The sequence below is a fragment of the Onychostruthus taczanowskii genome, unplaced genomic scaffold (assembly GCF_017590055.1).
Source record: "Onychostruthus taczanowskii isolate IOZ18803 unplaced genomic scaffold, ASM1759005v1 scaffold90, whole genome shotgun sequence".
NCBI lineage: Eukaryota > Metazoa > Chordata > Aves > Passeriformes > Passeridae > Onychostruthus > Onychostruthus taczanowskii.
Window position 1 is genome coordinate 2999475 of NW_024506994.1, and position 19565 is coordinate 3019039.

General features: G+C 48.9%; 1 protein-coding gene across 1 annotated transcript in view; it reads left to right on the forward strand.

The window, feature by feature from the left end:
• Positions 1–19565, forward strand: part of XKR6 (XK related 6) — a 168569-nt gene that overhangs the window by 131344 nt on the left and 17660 nt on the right. The window contains 1 exon segment of the mRNA XM_041426216.1: positions 17369–17565. Within this exon segment, the coding sequence (XP_041282150.1) occupies positions 17369–17565 (197 nt within the window).

Below are 19565 nucleotides of genomic sequence, written 5' to 3' on the forward strand. Positions count from 1 at the left end.
TCATGGCATGTGTCACCTACCCACATCTGTGCCTTTGCTCCACAAGGGGGAAAAAAGACCAGATTAAGAGATGACGGGGACAAAAAAATCCCAGCCAGCTCTGGGAGCTCCCATTCCAGCTGTCAGATGGGAATGCATTCCATTTTAGCACGGACTTTGCTTCCCACAGGAAAATTTCTTTCCTACCTGTTGGCATGGCACTACCACAGCCTCCATGTCCCCCAGATCTTTTCCATGGGGGAAGTACAAGTGATTCCTTAAAACAACTTCTCAAAATGACAGCAAGGAGGTGAGAGGCATCTGATAGGAAAATGATGCCAAGGAGATGGGAGACATCTGGTATCAGCCATCAGCTCTCAGTCGGTCGTCTGGACCCTTCAGTAGTCAAGGGAAGGAGACAGGAAATCTGTGGGAGGTGTTGCAGACACTTATCTGGAGATGGGATGAGTGGCTTTCTGGAAATCTCTGTCTTTCTCTCTGTTGATAAAAGAGGGAACCAAGATGAGGAGTTTGGATCAGCTTTCCCGTTTTTGAACAGCTGAAGAATGGAAATCTCATCTGAGGGGACTTGGGTCAACTGTGGTGGCCCCAGAAAAATTTCCAATCACATGAGCTTGAGCTTCACAAAAAAGCTGTGAACAACTGGAGCATCCAGGGCCACCTCAGGGGCTTGGGGCATCAGGGGGAGGAAATATATGACACAAAATATTTCATACATGCAGGGAGAAAGGCTGCACCAGGATAGCACAGGGAAAGGGACTCAATCCCAAAGCTACTTTAAAACGCGCAGGCTTGGTGTCCTGCTTTTGGCTGTCACCTCAAGTGGCAGGACACGCAGGCAGGGGGGTGGGAGGTGGAGACTTTAATTCCCTCCAGAGCCTGGAGATGACTCAAGCCTGCAGCATCCTCTTTCCAGCAGAGTGTCCTCATGAGACCACGGTGGAAACCCGGCCCGCTGGCGCCCGGCCACCCCGCGCGGCTGAGGGAGCATTTCCAACGGCAGGGAATTGAGCCCCGCCAAAATCCTCTCCAGGCCACCTTTGGAGCCAGCAGAGCAGAGCCTTCCTGACATGCTGCCGTGTCCCAGGAGGTGTTCCAGTGTTGGATATCCTGATGAGCAGCCCCAACACGGGAACCTGAGAGCTTTGTCTCCTTGGCCGGCTCGGGGGGGTTGACGGGTTTTCTGGGATGTTCGATGGCCAAGGTCAAGCCTTGCCTTCACGTGTAGCAAAGAAGGGCTTGGAACTCACAGAGAAGGGTTTGAACCAACATGAAGGGGTTTGAACCCACAGGAAGGGATTTGTACCAATAAAAAGGGATTTGAACACACAAGGGGGGATTTGCACCTATAGGAAGGACTTGAACCCACAAAAAAGGTTTTTAACCTACAAGAAAGGATTTGAGCCTACAGGAAGGGGTTTGAAACTACAAGAAGGAATTTGAACACACAGGAAGGGATTTGTACCAACGAAAAGGGATTTGAACACAGCAGGAGGGATTTGAACCTACAAGAAAGGGTATGAACCCACAAAAAAGAACTTGAACCCACAAAAAGAGTTCTAATCTACAAGAAAGGATTTGAACCTACAGAAAGGGGTTTGAAATTATAAGTAGGGATTTGAACCCTCAGGAAGGGATTTAAACCTACAGGAAGGGGTTTGAACCCACAAGAAGGAATTTGAACCTGTACCAAGGCATTTGTACCAATAAAAAGGGGTTTGAACCCACAAAAAGGGACTTGAACCCACAAGAAAGGGTTTTAATCTACAATAAAGGATTTGAATCTACAGGAAGCAGATTTGAAATCGCAAGAAGGGATCTGAACATACAGGAAGGGGTTTGAACCCACAGGATGAGATTTGAAACAATAAAACAGGGATTTGAACACACAAGGAGGGATCTAAACCCACGAGAAATGAGTTTAACCTACAATAAAGGGGTTGAATCCACGAGAAGAAGTTTGAACCCATAGGAAGGAGTTTGAACCTAAAAAAAAGGGCTCTGAACCCATGTGGACACTCTCCTGAGTGGCAGGAGAGAGCACTCAGACACTGTTCTTAGTTGGGAGTTGAGGTCTGGGCCAACATGGTGGATAGTCTGTTGGAGGCAAGGAAGGATGGAAGATGAAATGATGAATCTTTTGGTGGAATCTCTAGGACAGTCATTGGTGTTGGCCAGGACTTCCTGTGCCTACCTGCCAGGCTTACTTGCTAAAGGAGTTCAAAACTTGCAGTTTTAGGGCTCAAATACCTGAAGTTTTAGACCAGGATTGGAAGGACTTGTGTCCTGGGCTGACATGCTCAGAGTCAGCTGCAAATTTTTAACTGGTGAGGCTGTGGAGGCAAAGGGCAACCTGAGCAAGACTGGGAGTTTGTAATGCAGAAGTTAAGTCAAATTCCAGCCCTCCATGGATGCTCTGCAAGTCCAGGTTTATGGGCAGGCCATCTCTCGGACCTCATTCCAGCTGAGTCCCTTGGTCTTTCCAAATCTCTGCAAACGTAGGAGGTGACAAATGCCATATCCTGTGATATTTGAGGTCCTGACTCCTGTGGAGGGCCAGGCAGGACTTGCAGGGGCAGGAGGGCTGACAGGCAGTGCCAGGCTCCTTGGAACATGTGCACAGGGAGCTGGCATGTCCCTCCCCTGCAGAGCTGTCCCCTGAGCTGTGGCCAAGAGCCACCAGCAGCAGGGTGCAGGACAGGTCACTTGAAGGTGGGGTGACAAGAAGAGAAGGGTCCCAAAAGCAGGAGATGGGTGGTGGCACTTCAGATGAACTACAGGGACCTGGCTGGGGAGAAGTGGGTGGTGGCAGGAGGCTCTCCAGGGAGGAGTTCAGGGAAGCAGGAACTGGGTGTTTTGGGCTAGGGGTGAGACCCCATTGAATCCCAGAGTGGTTTGGGTGGAAGGGACCTTAAAGATCATCCTGTTCCAACCCCTGCCATGGGCAGGGACACTTTCTACTGTCCCAGATTGCTCCAAACTCCATCCATCCTGGTCCTGAACACTTCCAGGGATGGGGAGTCCACAGCTTCTCTGAGCAACTTCTCAGCTGACCCCAGTGACACCAGTGGGTTTTTCTTCAACTCACAAGTGCAACCTCCCCAACTGCAATTCCTTCATCTCCTCCACAACCAAAACATCTGCTCTGCTCCTGTTTAAGAGCAGATCCCTAAAGTGTGGGAATCTCCTCCAGCTCCATCCCAACAAACATTTCCACCACCTTTCCCAGGCAGTTCTGCAACCTCCAACTCACAGCCTGAGCTTTCCCAACAATTCTGGCCACACACCTTCCTTCTGGAGAGGAAAACTTTCCTGTTCTCCTTGCCTGGGATCCTTGCCTCACTGCACTGGTTTAAATCATCCCTCCTGGAAGCAAGATCAGAGGAGATCAGGAGAAAAACACTGGATGGAAGCTTTGGAGGCAGCACACAATTCCAGCAGGGAAAGGCTGCATGTTTGCAGCCTTGGAGAGGCATTTGGGCAGTAAATGACAGAGGCACTGAATTTTTCCATGGGAGAGGGAGGAGGTGTGAGTGCAGGAGGGGAAAATCCATCCATTCATTACAGAAATCAATAGCCTCCACGTGTCATTGAAGCAAGCCTGCCCCTGGAGAAATGCAAGATGGAAGAGTCCTCCACTGCTTTGCTGAGGGGAGCAGAAACTCTGCCTGGGCTGAGCCAGGGGAGGGTGCCGAGGGAGATTATTCAGTGGTGGCTCCTGAGTCACGTCTGGATCAATGCATTCAGCAATTTATTGGTGCTTCTGGGATAGATCTCGTCCAAGCAGCTGCAACAGTCAATGTTAATGCAAACATCCTCCACGCAGGGCAGGGCAGCTGCCTGGGCTGGAGCAGGTGTGTGAGAGGCATCCAAATGGGCTGGGGAAGCATTTGGAGCAGCGGGAAGTTGAAAGGATGTGTGTGAAAATGAAAGGCTTTCTTCCCTTTGGATTAAGCACTTCCAAAAGCAGCTCATCCAGCAGGGAGAGGGAGAAAAGCCCCTCTCCAACTGGAAGCTGGACTTGATGGTCATTGCAGAGTCCTTACAACTGAAATTATTCTATTCTATTCTATTCTATTCTATTCTATTCTATTCTATTCTATTCTATTCTATTCTATCCCATCCCATCCCATCCCATCCCATCCCGTTCTAAATTAAACACCACTCGCCCAGGGGAAGTCACTTAACCTCTCTGCCTCCATTTCTGCACCTAACTGTGCATGAACATCCCTCCCTTGGGCTGAGCTGCAGGATTCCATACCTCACCTCCCAGATGCTGCTCGCTGGCAGAAAGCTCCTGTGACCTCATTTGTGTCACTTGGATAAGCTGGCTGCTGGCACGAGAAGACTCAGCTGCACCCGGAGGCAGGTGGAGCAAGGACGTGGTCAGGTGGCTTCACTTTTATTAAGCTTCAAGCAGAAAGCTCCTTTTAAATTAGTAGGAGAATAAATAAAAGATAAAAATGCTGTTGTACTGGGTAGTGCCATGCCTGGGCTGGTTTTTCTCCTGAACATGACCACTAGAAGATGGTCCTCTTTCCAATATTGTTTAGAACCAGTCTTAACTCAGAGTTGCCTGTTAAATGGAACAACTGCAAGTGCTGCCACCCACAGGCTCCTGCACAGCCTGACTTGCTGAGTTTTATTACAAATATCCTTACTTAGAGCCTCCTGCATCTGGGAGAAATCCTGCAAGCAGGCAAAGGGGCTGGCAGGCCCGTGGTTAATCGCAGGGCTGGGAGCAGACTTGGAAAAGGACAGCAAGTGTAGCAGGGAAGGATGCTCAGGTGAACTTCCTGAGGATGTTTCTGCAGGGATCAGTAGGATACACCCATGGAAGAGTTCCTGTATGTGGTATTCACATTCTCTGGAAAAATCCCTTTGTCCAGGATTTTTCTCCTGGGAAGCTGAGAAGCCTCAGAAAAAGGAAAACAATTCTTATCTCATTTGCTTCTCCTCTGTTTTGCTCATGTGGGATGTGTTTGGAGATGGTTTACCCACCGGTGATTGTTTTATTGGATTCTGGTATGAGTTGTTTTCACTCTTTCACCAACCAGTGCTAAGCTGTGTCAAGACTCTGGACAGAGTCACGAGTTTTCATTATTATCTTTTTATCATTCATTAAGTACCCTTTCTGTTTTCTTTAGTATAGTTTAATATAGTATTCTTTAATATGTAATAGTATCATAAAGTAATAAATTAGCCTTCTGAGAACATGAAGTCAGATTCATCCTGCCACGAGAGTCCCTGCAAATACAATGCTGTACCTTCCAAAAAGGCTGTGTCTCTTCTCCTGGTGGCCTAAGACATCCTGGTGGCCTTTGGAAAGCCAACTGTGATGGGATGGCGAGGCTTATCTGAGTCTCCTCCCTCCAAAGCCACAAGAGGCTGCACTGGCCCAGCAGAGAGTTTGAGAGGTGCTGTTGTACTCATGGCCCCCTCGAGGAACAGGGAACGTGCACGCTCCAGAACCCGCCAGTACGTTTCCTCTGGCCAGGAATAGACGATGAGTAATACAAAGCAGCAGAGGTAATAAATATTAAAGAGCTGGAAAATGTGAAAGTGCACGGGCAGCGGAGCTGACAGGCGCTGTGGGTGTGAAGTGCAGGGACCAGGCTTTGCTCCTCATCCCTCCGAGAAAAAAAGTGTGGGAATAAGTGTTGCAATTATTTTTTGTTAATTGTGCAGCTGAAAGGCATCATGGTTCCAGCAGGCTGGTGAGCTCATCCCTGGCCTCATTCCCTTTATGTGTCCCAGCCATGGTTTTCCTGGTGTGATGTGTCTGGAGCAGCGGAGACACAGCCAGTGGGAGGAAGGAGATGCAACACCAAGGATCCTGTGTGGTGATGAGGGTTTTTTTTCCCATGAGGCTGCATGGCTAAAAGATTGCAGATTTGGATTAAGTAGCTCCTGGTGCTTAATTTCCCCATCCCTGGAAGTGTCCAAGGCCAGGATGGACAGGGCTTGGAGCAAGCTGGGATAGTGGAAGATGTCCCTGCCCATGGCACAGGGAGTGGAGCAAGATGAGGCTTTAAATTCCCTTCCAACCCAAACCATTCTGTGAGTCTGTAATGCTGTGGTGGCTGAATTGAAGGCAACACGTGGCAGTTTGTGAATGTCACCTGTCCTGGCTACCATGAGAGGTCACCAGAGTTGAGGAATCAACTCTCAGGTTCTGCAGATTCTCAACTGCTCCCTGCCCCTTTCAGCCTGGAGTGTGGCTGCTCCTCAGTCAGGGCCAATGGTGGTGGCAGTCAGATGCCACCATTTCTGTGCTGGAATTTCCATTTCTATGCTGGAATTTCCATTTCTGTGCTGGAATTTTCTTCTAGTCCCTCCTCCTCCCACCACATATGATGGCATAAGGTCCGTGGGGCAAAGTCACTCTTCCTTTACTTTGCAAGAGCCAAAATGCCCATGAAAACCTTTCTGCCCCTTGTTCTGCTCCTCATCACGATCCACGCTGAGGTGCAGCTGGCTGGGGCTGACTGTGGTAGGACAACAAGGGTTAAACTCTTTCCTGGCAGGCTGGGAGGACACCGTGTGATTTCTCCGAGCCCGGAGAGGAAGGCAGGCCCTCACTAATGTATGCGCATCTTCTGTGGAACTAAAAATAGCCACGATCTGAGGCTGTTCTTCCAGGATTTCACAGGCGCTCGCCCAATTTTTAGCTCCTTCTCCTCAAAGGGATGGCAAAGCCAAGGCGACAGTCTCAGCAGCGTCGGGAGCTTTGCTCCAGGGATGCCTCTGACCCCTGCGGCACAGGGGAGCCGGGGATGTGCTGCTGAAGGCAAAGTCCCAGCTCTCTGATGGTCCTTGACAAGGCTGGGGTGGGCTCAGGAATGCCTGGTAGCTGCTGAACAGCATCCTGAGGATTTTCTGGGAGCCCTGGTGCTCTGGATGCAAACGGCGGGCAGAGCGCGCTGCAGCTGGCAGCGAGCCACAGCTCTGACCCTGGCAGCTCTGCAGCAGGCAGCAGCTTCTTTGCAGCTGCACCAGATCCTCAAGAACTAGCTCTCCTTTTCCTAAGCAGAATCCTTTCCCCCCTGAACCCTTCCTGGCTGCTGTTTTTCTGGCATGCTCTTTGAAAATCCTGGAGCGTCCACCTCCTCAGCTTTACAAAGCACTCTTGATAGGGGTTAGGAGAGGCTTTGCTGCATGGAAAAGTCTTGTCTGGCGGTTTCAGGTCCTGCTGAAGTGCCAGTCACTCTGATGGCTGGGGAGAGAGAAAATACTGTAAATTCAGGGAATGCTCTCCTAGAATCCTTATCTGATCTCTCAGCCACAGAGGTGACCTTCTCGTCTTTTCCAGCAGCCAGAGTGTGGGGATGGAAATGTCTCCTTCTGAGTGAGGGAACAAACTCCCAGTATTGTTACTGTGATCCTGGGGTCCACATTGGCCTTTGAGGGTTCAGACCATAGGCAATCTGCAGTGTCTGTTCAGGTCTCTGCACCCTCTACCCCAAACTGTTAAAACCTCGGGAAGTGAGGAAACCTTAGATGAGAAAACTGCAAGTGTCTCCATCTCCAAGGGACCCCCTGATAGCAAAAATCACCTCTTTCCCCTCTCCTGCTCTGCATCCTCCACTGAGGGATCTCTATGAGGAGATGCAGATGTGTCCCTGTCACTGACTGGTATCCCAGAGCAATGCCAACTTCTCCTCCCCTGAGATATCCCATGGTTCCGGTGTGCCCACATGATGCCAAATCACTTCTCAAGACCATCTGGGTTAAAACACTGTAACGTGACCCATGCTGTTCAAAGGGTGAGGTGACTGTTCCCATGTGCCTCTGAGATTACATTTGGGGTGTCCTCAGGCACTTGTTTGGGATTTTCTTTGGCATTTCAGGGAATTTCCCTTGCTTGGAGCCAAGACAAGTCAATCAGAATGCCTCTGCTTCCTTTCAAGGCTTTCAGCTGATCCTGCAGGACTGGCTGGACTGGGACCATCTTTATTTCCATGAGGAGAGCCCTGACACTAAACTTTATTTTCACAAACATACTTGAAGCAAAAGCTCAGTGTGAGACCCACTTCCTGGTCCCTGTGTAAAGCTGTTTAACAGCTTTGATTTAAAACAGAAGGCTTTGCTAGAGGCGACAGCATCAAGTGTTGGAGTATCCTTAAAGCAAATAAGCATGTGCAAAATAGGGAAGGGACTGGGGTTTAAGAATTCATCACTAACTTAGGGGGGAATCTGTGATAAAAGAGAGCATTTGGCTCAGTGCTAGGACCATCCCACGTGTGATAGATGCTGTGACATGTCTCTGAAGCACCCATCACTTGGATACCCTCTCCAGCAGCCCCCGCTGCTCTGCCTCCTCCTTCATGCAGCATGGAGATGGTTCCCACAATGAAATAAAAAAAAAAAGGGCATTCATGCCATGGTGCTGGAGAGGTCTTGGGGTTTGTATTCTTGTTTTAGAGCTCTACATCTCAGAAAATAATTAACAAATGAAGACACAAACATGATTTCTAGGAGCCTGGGTCAAAACAATGGCAGCTGCTGCTACAAAGCTATTCTCTGATTCTGTATTGATTTACTGAGACCTGAAAATGGGGATTCTGCAACCTGGATATCCAGGGGAACCCTTCAGCCATGAGGATGCAACAAGGAGAAGCTGCCTGGCTGCTTCCAAAACTGGAGTTGTGCTGAATATGTCAATAACACATTCATTGCTATTTTTGCAGATAAAGAAAGACTGGACAGGCTCTGGCTAAGAAAGGATAGTTCAGTAACAGCCAGGCTGGGGAAGGATTGACAAATCAGTGCCAAAAAGTGGGGCTGTTTAGGGCTAGCACTTCCTTATGATTTGTGTCTCTTCTTCTAGTTGTGATCTTTCAGCCTGTGAGTCAGAGAAAATTACTCTGCAGCTGAGGAAGGAGAGCAGTCACAGAGACAAATCCCAGAAACATCTATAAGATGGAGCAACACGAGCAGCTCCTGCACCTTTGGCCTCTGGAGTTTTATCTGCAGTGATGCCCTTGCCCCACTTTCCTGCCCTGTGCAGCTGCTGAAGGTTGTGACCCCAGTGTCTGTCAGCAGGATGAAATCACACCTGCAGCCTTGCCTGTGCTCTCACAGTCCCAAATACCCACTTAAACCATTAGCAAAAAGGGATTTGAAACAAGACCAGGAGTGCTGCCCCAGAGGAGGGAGTGTAGGTTTATGTCCCTTTTGCCTGGCACTGCCACCAAAGTAATAATTTCAGAGGAGCTGGGGACATTGCTCAGGAATCATCAGTCACAGAGCCCTGTTTTGTGTATCAGAACCCCCGGATTATCATGAGTTAAATCAGCCTGCAAATACCACAGCTGTTGGAACCAGATCCTAAAAATACTACAGTGTCATGCTTTTATTTTATTTTCTTTTAAATCCCAACTGTTGGATGGAATTGACTTTTTCGAAGGAGGGGCTGATTTGTAAACTTTCTTCAAGTAGTGGAAATGATCTTGGGCTGGAAATCATTTCACCATCCCCAGGAATGTTCAAAAAACATGTGGATGTGGTACTCGGGGGCATGGTTTGGTCATGCCCATAACGCTGGGTTGATGGTTGAACTCAAGAGGTCTTTTCCAAGCTGAATGGTTCCATGATTCTGCAGGGATTGGGGTAAAATGCTGGAACAGTTTGTCCAGAGGAGCTGTGGAATCTCCACCCTTGGAGATTTTCAAAACTCAGCTGCACCAGACCATGACCAACCTTCCCTAACTTCAAAGTTATCCCCACTTGGATGGAAGCCTTGGTCCACAGACCTCTAAAATCTCCTTCCAACCTAAATTATTCTGTGGTTCCATGATATGATCCTTCCCAACATAAGTCTTATAAATCAGCTGCATCTTTTGAGGTTGGTGTGTGGTAAAGCCATCTGTGCTTTAAAACAGCTCCAGACTGGCTTAGAATAGGAAATTGTAGCAGTTTCTCCTGTGCAGCAGAAGTCTGGGACAATCGCTCCTTCAAACACAAATTTCAGTTGCACATTTGGCAAAAAGCGAGAGTTTGTAGCACAAATTATTAATTCTTTAACAGAAACTGATAGAAACAAGTAGGTAAGACTTAGATCAGAAATTGCAAGGCAGAAGGACTAAACCTCTTGATGAACACACTTTTTGTTGCATTTTATTCATTTTTTAGGTATAAACCTTATAAGGAAATCCCCCAAAGCTGTCAGAAAGCACCAAGAACCCCAGTTCTGAAGATCAGGGTCCTGATGAAGGCCATCAAAATGATTCTTTAGGTGTGTGTGGTTGGGATGATCTGTGAGGAGGCTGCATTAGAGTTTGTGCAGAAATAAGGATCCTTTTCTTGATTTTGAGGTGAAAAGTGATCTTTCCCAGTTTAGCATGGTTTTGACCCAGCACAGCCAACAGTGTTGAAAATAAATCCTGCACATCCTTCAAGGTCCAGGCCAGACCAGGAACAACTCCCTAGAGACAGCTTGGATCAAAGCTGTCAGAAAGCACCAAGAACCCCAGTTCTGAAGATCAGGGTCCTGATGAAGGCCATCAAAATGATTCTTTAGGTGTGTGTGGTTGGGATGATCTGTGAGGAGGCTGCATTAGAGTTTGTGCAGAAATAAGGATCCTTTTCTTGATTTTGAGGTGAAAAGTGATCTTTCCCAGTTTAGCATGGTTTTGACCCAGCACAGCCAACAGTGTTGAAAATAAATCCTGCACATCCTTCAAGGTCCAGGCCAGACCAGGAACAACTCCCTGGAGACAGCCCCTTGTTCTGGAGGAGTGGGAACAGCCAGACAAAGCTGTGGAATACCAGCACCTGGATGAGACCCTGTGATTCCTATTTTGATGCTCAAACTAGGAACAATAACAATCATCTGTGAATCCTTATCACTGGCATGCGACATTGCAACAAAGAAAACAACTAAAAAATGTTGATATTGAGCATGTTAATGGTGGTGGCAAATCTAAGTTTGAGTTTGATTTCTTTAACAGACAGCGTTTCACTTTCCTACTCCCCTGTTGCTCCAGCGCTGCGTCTCCTATTCCTTTTATGTCAGTTAGAATGAAAATAATTCATTAAAATTAAAAAAGCAGGCCAAAGCCACAGCTGGTGTAAATTGCCAGAGCCCTGTGGATGCCAGCTCGCTCCAGCTGAGATCTGGCCTCACGTAACCTTATTGTAAGGGGATGTTCGGGCAGCCTCTGCTCCTGGCCTTCCAGCCCAGCAGTTCCACGTGTCCTGGTTTTCTCCCCTCCGAGGAGAGGGATTTTAATCTGGGAACACCCTCCAGTGCACAAGGCCCCTTGCAAGAAGATGAGGTGGCAGGAGGGTGAGCCCTCAGCTGAAGGACACCCTGCATTCCCACCCTCTTCCTCCAGGAGGGAGCACCAGGGACAAGGTTGGTGCCATGGGATGGTGCACATCCATATGATGTGTGTTGCTGCCATGTCACCAAGGTCACAACCACGCTCCTGAAGTGCCTCAGGACATTTCTGAACATGACCCAGCAGAGTGACAGGTGGCCAAGAAGCCAAAGGGCTTCCTGGCTGGAATATCCAGGAACAGTGTGGCCAGCAGGGCCGGGACAGGGACTATCCACTGTGCAGGCACTGTGGAGGCACCTCCAGCGCTGGGGACAGCTCTGGGACCCTCATGACTAGAGGGACATTGAGGGGCTGGAGCGTGTCCAGGGAAGGGAACAGAGATGGGGAAGGGGCTGGAGCACCAGAAGAGGCTGAGGGAGCTGGGAAAGGGGCTCTGCCTGGAGAAAAGGAGGCTCAGGGGGGACCTTCTGGCTCTGCACAACTCCTGACAGGAGGGGGCAGCCAGGGGGGTCAGGCTGTGCTCACAGAGAACAGGGACAGGAGGAGAGAGAACGGCCTCAAGCTGTGCCACATTGTGGCATCACCATCACGTTGTGGAACCACCATCCCTGGAGGTGTTCAAGAAGAGTGGATATGGCATTTGTGGCCATGGGTCAGTGTTGAACATGACGGTGCTGGCGTGCAGGTTGGACTTGAGCTTAGAGATATTTTCCAGCCTCAGAGATTCTGTGATTCTCTGGCTGGGTCTGGCTGAGACGGAGTTTGTTTTCCCCACAACAGCCCCCACACTGCTGTGCTTTGCATTTGGAGCTGGGAAGGTGTTGGTAACACCCCAATGTTTTGGCTACAGTATCAGAGCTGTCTCTCCAGCATTCCACCCCAACAGAGGGCTGGGCATGAGAAAAATCCTTTTTCCATATACCTGTACTGATAACTTCAAGACCTGTTCATGGGCACTACAATTTCACCACACCCTGTACAGGGCCAGGGGGTGGACTCAATGATCCTTGTGGGTCCCTCCCAACTCAGGATATTCTGTGATTCCATGCCAAAATCTGAATATAATCATTAGAATGGTCCAGGCATATTCAGACTCTCCCAAGTCATCACAACCTCTGCAGGTTTCAGAAATGTGCAAGGCCCAGGAATCATTAGCAGTTCTGAATATGGAGGAAGTTTCCTGGTTTTGGAGGATGAGAGAGCTCATTTCTTGTGTTTTGGCCTGTTGGCCTCAGGAAAAGTGATCAGATTGTTACAGCCTGAGATTGCTGCCCTTGGTCAGCTCGTGGCTGTGTGGGACAGGCCACCAGGACTCTTCTGCCCCCAAAGCACAGCCCAGGGCCTGTCCTGATGCGCTTTTCTGGGCTCCCAAAAGGGCTCTGACCCTTTTACACATCCACATCCTTGGAGCCACCTCAGCAAATCCAACCATGCCAAGGCCCAGGCACAACCCTGCAATAGTTCACCCGGTAAAATTATCAACACAGCTCCTGGAAGTTTTGGCCAGGGCCAAATAGATGGATGTAGCCACGCAGAGTTGAGCCTTGCCAGCTGGCCAGGGCCTGCTTCATTTCACGATACAACACCAGAGCTTCAGCCTCCACCAGAATCCATCCCCTGTCATCCCCATGGAGCAGCTTTTTCCACAGAGCTCAGGGTGGGTTGTGTTTTTACAGCAGGAGCATCTCCTCTTTTCCCTCCTGGTGGGCTCCTGAAGCTCTTTCCAAAGGTTATTTGACCACATTTGGTGGATTTGGCTCCTTAAAAAGGCACTTTGGAGCAGGGACAGCAGTGACTTTGACCCGAGCAGTTCGTGTGCTGCTGTGACATACGTAGTAAATAAGCGTGAGGGTAATTATACCAACAGGAATTCTGGGAGCCCTGCCAGGAGGGAGGGGACAGCCAATCCTTTGTGCACTAAAAAAAAAAAAAGAAATAAAAAACATCACCCCAATCCCCCTCCCAACCCCAAATTAGTTCTATCTCTTGAAGCTGTGATGAGACTTAGAACTAAAAATACACACAAATACACATACTCTTATATAAAAATAGCCAGCATTCAAAAAGAAAAAAATAAAAAGTCCAAAGTTAGGCTCCTGTGTCCAAAATTAAGCTCTTAAATAAATAAATTAGTCTGATTTTCAAAAGCATGGAGCAGTGAATGGTTTTCACTGACATAAGAGGAAGCATCGTGTTGCTAAAGATTGAAGATCAGGCCTGAATATGGATTTTAAAGTCTAATTATAGAAGCCTGTTTGCCACCAGCTTGACCGGGAACAATGAATTTCAGGTGAAATCACATGGATTTTTTTTTTTCTTAATTCTTCTTAAGTTGTCTACACTTAACCAATGCTAGGAAAGCTTTGAAAGACTCTCAAATAAGTAAATAAAATAACACAAGGAAAGAGATGACCTGGAATAAAACTGTTTAGACCAGTTCTCTACATAAGTGTTTGGAAATAGGGTTAAGAATTATCAGTGTTGGAGCTGGGTGAAATTTTAAGTTAATGAATTAAGTAGGAATTAAGTAGGTATTTATTGCTTGCTGAAAGCCCACAAGGTGGAAATATTACTTTATTACTTTTATCACAATCTACTGGCATCAAGAAGGAATGGGATCTTAGTCATTCCTTTCCTCTCTTTGCCAGATTTGGGTCCGAAGGATGCTGAAGACAGAGCACCATATTTTTTCATGGACTGAAGAGAAAGAAAAATGAAGTGAATTTACTTTCAGCTGCAAATGGTTCTCGGAGCTGCTTTGCTCACACTGCTCAACATTTGCCAAGGGGTTCCTGAGGTCACAGTCCCATGGGATAGGGACAGATTTTTCCTTTGGGGTCAGATTGGGCAGGGCTGGGATTTATTCTGTGAAGGAACTATGTCCACCCTGGATGGAGGAGCATCAGCTCATAGGGCTGTGCTGCACTCATCTGGTGTTTAGAGGCAGGGGACAGCACTAAAATATCTGGGGTTTGATGACAAAAAACCTTTGAGAGCACTTTTTTGGTACTCTCTAGCTCAGTTTCCCCATCTGTGGAAGAGGCACAATGCAGGTGACCTTTGTCAAAGGCTGTGGGCTCAGCAGTCAGGGAGAACTTGGTGTTTGTGCCACTGCCACTGATGGAGACAGGATCAGGACACTGTGTCAATCCCATGAATTTGAATATTTTTCCATGCATTCTGCCTCCATGGGTTGGTGCCATGTCCTCTTTCCATGGCCAGTAAGAAAAATCTGTGCTTAAACTGTGGATGGTGGTGAATCCCTAGAGATTCACACTAACCCCAGAGATTCAGGAGAAATCATTGCAGGACATCAGGACAGGACATCAGGACAGGACATCAGGATAGGTCATCAGGATAGGACATCAGGATAATTTCATCCTAATTTTTTTGAGTGGCCCACTGTCATTGTTACAGTTTGGTTCAGCCAACCTGGAGGGCTGGGGAAAATAAAGATGGTCTTAAAAATAACCCAGAAGTGGAGACAGCTGTTGGGAACAGCAGTATGGAAGGAGTAGACATGTAGGAAATGTGAACTGTGGGAAGGCACTGAAAAATTTTTTTTTTCTGGAGAAAAGGAGGTTCAGGGGGGACCTTCTTTTCTTCTTGACAGGAGGAGGTAGCTGGGGGGGTTGGGCTCTGCTGCCAGGGAACAAGAGACAGGATGAGAGAAAACAGCCTCAAGTTGCAGCAGGGAAGGTTCAGGTTGGACACCAGGAAGAATTCCTTCAGGCAAAGGGTTATCAGGCATTGGAAGTGGCTAGTCAGGGAGGTGGTGGAATCATCATCTCTGGAGGGACTTAAAAGCCATGTGGATGTGGCACCTGGGGACATGGGTTAATGGTGGCCTTGGCAGTGCTGGGAGAATGATTGAACTTGATGATCTTAGAGGTATTTTCAAACCTTAATAATTCTATGATTCTGTGGAACTGTGGTGTTTTTTTCGGGTTTTTTTTGTTTTTTTTTTTTTTTTTTTTTTTTTTTTTTTTTAATCTGGAGAAATGAAAGGTTTACATGGCAACTATGTGCAAACAAGTAAAAGACTGCTGCAGGATGAAAACTAATAAATTCTTCTTGTCTGTGGCTGGGGTGATGAGAAATGAGTGGTTTAACCTTCCGAAGAGGAGTTTAGGTTTTGTGTACCAGCAGGAATGGGAGCTTCTGGGGAGGGGGAGGTCATCCAGGACTACAGGACAGATTTGGTGGAATTTGGCAGAGGTGATGGTGCCTTTGCCCGTGGTCAGCACCTTAAGAGCACCACCGCTTGGCTTTTGCTGGCCCTGTGTCACTGACGTTATAAAAACCATTGCATTCTCCTTTTCCTGCTTTCTCCTTGAGCCACGACGCTCTCCCTGACTTTGCCTTCCCAGCTAAACTGCATTTATTTAATTCCTGGGTGAAGGGAAGGCAGGATGCCTGCGTCGTTCTGCAGCTCCTGGGGTTGGGGTCTTCCATGGAAATGCCAGGTGCAGGTGGTGGATTTGGGAGAGCAGGTGCTCCACGGCCATTTCCGTCCCACTCGGGGTCTGCTGTGGATGTCACACCAGTGTCACCAGTGTCGTATGACTGCCGTAGCATTTTCTCGAGTGTCGAGCCCCATCTGGTGGCTTTCCTGCGTCATTTTTTGGTGTCCTTGCAGTCCCTCTTTCGGGATTTTTCGCCTCCTGTGCCAGTCAGCTGCGAGCGGGCAGGAAGGACAAGATGCTGGATAAAGGACAGGGTTCGCAGAGCTGCCTCTGCTTCTCTCCCAGCTCCCCGTCCCTGGGTGTAATTCGGGGATCCGGAGGCTCTCCAGGCTCACGTCCTTCCCTCCTGCTCTCGCCGGCTGTGCAGTCTCGCCCGAGTAGCAGGGGATGATCTAATCGTTTTGGCCAAACCCCAGCTTGTGCCGTGAGCCCCTCCCAGAGCCTCCAGAAGGCGTTTCATCCCGCTGCCGTGCTGGCAGCGGAGCTGGGACAGATGAACAGTCCCGGGAGGGGACATTTCCGACGACTCAGATGACCAGCTTTAGGGTCGGCATTAGGTGAAATGGTTCCCATCCCAAATGAGGTTACAGCCACCGCTCAGGATGAGAAGGAAGAATACACAATGTTGGACTGTCGATCCCTGGAAGTGTCCAAGGCTGGGCTGGACAGGGCTTGGAGCAGCCTAGAATAGTGGAAGGTGTCCCTGTCCATGGCAGGGGGTTGGAACAAGATGATTTTTAAGGTCCCTTCCAACCCAAACCATTCTGGGATTCTGTGACATCAACATTCTGTGGCATTAGAAAGGACTCTGTTGAGGTCTTTTCTTAAATGCCACAAGTCTTGAGACAGAGGCAATGGTTAGAGCTGTGCCTATCCATGCACAAAGCACGTCCTTGTACTCCAACATTGCCCAAAGTCTCAAAGCTGACCAGTGACAAACTGTGGCCTTTCACATCTGTGGGTCACATACGTGCTGCGCGTGAAGGTGGTGTCTCTTTGCTCCACCTATGATGGAATAGGGTCAAATCATAAAATCAGAGAATATTCTGAGCTGGAAGAGACCTACAAGGATTGTCAGCTTCCAATTCCTGGACAACTTCAAGAATCCCACAATGAGCCTGAAAGTGTGGTCCAAACACTTCTTGAGCTCTGGATTCTGTGAGAGAAGCTCCTTACCAGAGTGCTGAGGGGGTTTAGATGGTCTGTCAAGCCACTTCCAAGCGTTAGGAGCAGTATTTTTCATATGGGCTCTCTTCTTGTGATGAAAATTAGGTGAGGGGGTTGTTTTCTTGTGCTTCAAAAGCATTTCCTACTCCCAGGCTTCACATTTGGGTGGTACCAGTTAAAGTTTTCCCACCCCTGCAACACCAAATGCACTTCGTTATACGCTCTTGTTCTCAGGGTGGCATCTAGTTTAAGGCTGAGCTTGATGATCTTGGAGGTCTTTTCCAACATTAATGATTAGTCAGATTCTAAAAGTCCTCCTCAAATCTGACAGGAGGGAGCGGAAGAACCATGCAAACCCCAATGTCTCCCCAGAACCCCATTCCCCCACAAACAGATTTTGCTGCCGCTCCAACGTTCTCATGCCCAGCTTTTCCCTTCTGTTCCCTGCAGGTATATCCGAACAATGTACCTGGGGATCCAGAGCCAGAGGCGGAAGGAACACCAGCGGCGTTTCTACTGGGCTATGATGTACGAATATGCAGATGTAAACATGCTGCGCCTCCTGGAAACGTTCCTCGAGAGCGCCCCTCAACTGGTGCTACAGCTCTGCATAATGATCCAAAAGAACCGTGCAGAAACATTACCATGTAAGTGGCCCCCTCTTCCCCACCTTACCAGCCTCTCCCAATCTCTGCTCCCAGTGCCCAGCAGCTGATGGATGTGCTGCTCACTTCCCACCCTGGCTGGGGGCTGCGACTTTGGGACAAATCTCTGCTGCGTTCGCTGGGTAAAATTTCTGCTCGTTCCTCTGAGGGGGAAAAAAAAAGTCAGTATCAAGGAAAAGATGGGATTCAGCTCTTCCACGCCCAGTCCAGGCTAAAGGAATGATGGTAGTGTCAGGAGGAGGCAAGCAGGCTCTGCTGCTGTGGCACCACTCGTTTGTTGCTTGGCACTGGGCAAACACGACCATTCCCTGCCTCAGTTTCCCTCCTTACATAAGTAGGGCGATAAAACTGGCCAGATTTGAGTTTGTGTTGTGAGGACAAATGATTCAATGCCTATGCAATGCTCTGATGGTGTTAAGTGTAAAAAAGGGGGTTTTTAACAGCTAAATGCTGTAGGGCCTTTTCTGATGAGTGCCCAGGAGTTAAGGTCTTGTCATTGGTACCATGGTTCTCACCAAGCCCAGGAAAAGAGAAGGGGAAGGCAGTGGAGGGGATTGTGTAGGAACAGGGATGTAGTGGAGGTTCAATTGGAAAGGCAATTAAATGATGAGAAGAGGCTTGGAAGCCACCACAGGGAATATTTTGCCAGTTCTGGTGTCCACCACTGCTGTGATGTGCTGAGCATGGGGCATCTGTCCCAGCTGAGAGGGACATGGTCCTGCCCCAGCCCTGGCATGAGCAGCTCTCCCAGCCCATGGCCATGCTGTCAGCCTGGGTGTGACCAGCCTGAGGGACAACCATCCTTTCCAAGGACCAGCAGTGGAGCTGCTTGGTTATTCAGCCCCTGTTCAGTTTGTGCACCACGGGTGACACTCAGCTTCCCAAAGACAGCCTGGATGGGGCCTGTCATTTCTGAGGAGTTTTTGGACCTGAGGTGGGAACTGAAATTGGAATTTGCTTTGGGGTTAAATTTTGCTGGTTTTGCCAAGGTCACCACTACCTACAGCATCAAGAAAGGCCAGCCACTCTCCCTTTCCTCTGTATTTCCAGCATGTCCATCACAGTTGTTTATAGAAGCTTCCCTCCTCCTATTTATGCAGTCTTTTCTTGAAACCTCTCATCACGAGCTCTCCAGGCCTCCAAAGTGCTGACATGATGAATATGCCTTTCTACAACTCCTGCTAGAATGGCTCACATTTGCCAGCCCCCTTTTCCTGCTGCTTCCAATGTTATTAGCCCGACTGAAAATGCAGAAATCACAGCCCAGGAGGTCTGCCAGGGTGTTCTGCAGATTGCTGGACTCGCCGCAGAAAGCGCCGAGTGAAGTTTGTTGGCCTCTGTTGCACTGCGAGTCAGACAACACAGGAGAATAATCCCTCCAGGCTTTCAAATCCGTGGCTCTTCCACTTTGCCACTTCCAGGCACGGCTGCCTAATCCACTGAATGAGCTGCATCATTTTTCCAGCATCCCCCCTCCCCTCCCTTCCTCGGCTTTGCAGTTCCTCTGCTCCTCCAGCGCGCCGAGCTGGCTGCGCTCTCTTCCAAGGCAGTGCACGTCCCTGCCTGCCTCCCCGAGCCCTGGAGGGCTCTTTGCTCGCCACGCTCCAGCAGCCGAGCCCGCCGGGTCCCCTGAGCATCCTCTCCCTGCCTCCCTCCCCGCTTGTGCCAGGGATGCGGGCGCTGATGGATGTGAGCAGCGGAGCTTGCTCAGCGCTCCTTGACTCCTCCGGTGCAAGGTTTCCTAGAGCTCCTTCATGCCCATTCAGTTCTTTTCTCTTTCACCTCTTTCTCCTTCTCCTTCTCCTTCTCCTCCTTCTCCTTCTCCTCCTCGCGGCTGGTCCATAATTATATAAAAGCAAATTAAATGCTAAAAGGAGCCATTGCGAAAGGGAGCATCAAAGATTTTCACTTGAAGCAAAGGGAGATGGATACTGTTAGGAAGGCAGTGTGTTTAAAAACCAAATCAAGTCTCTCCTGGCTCA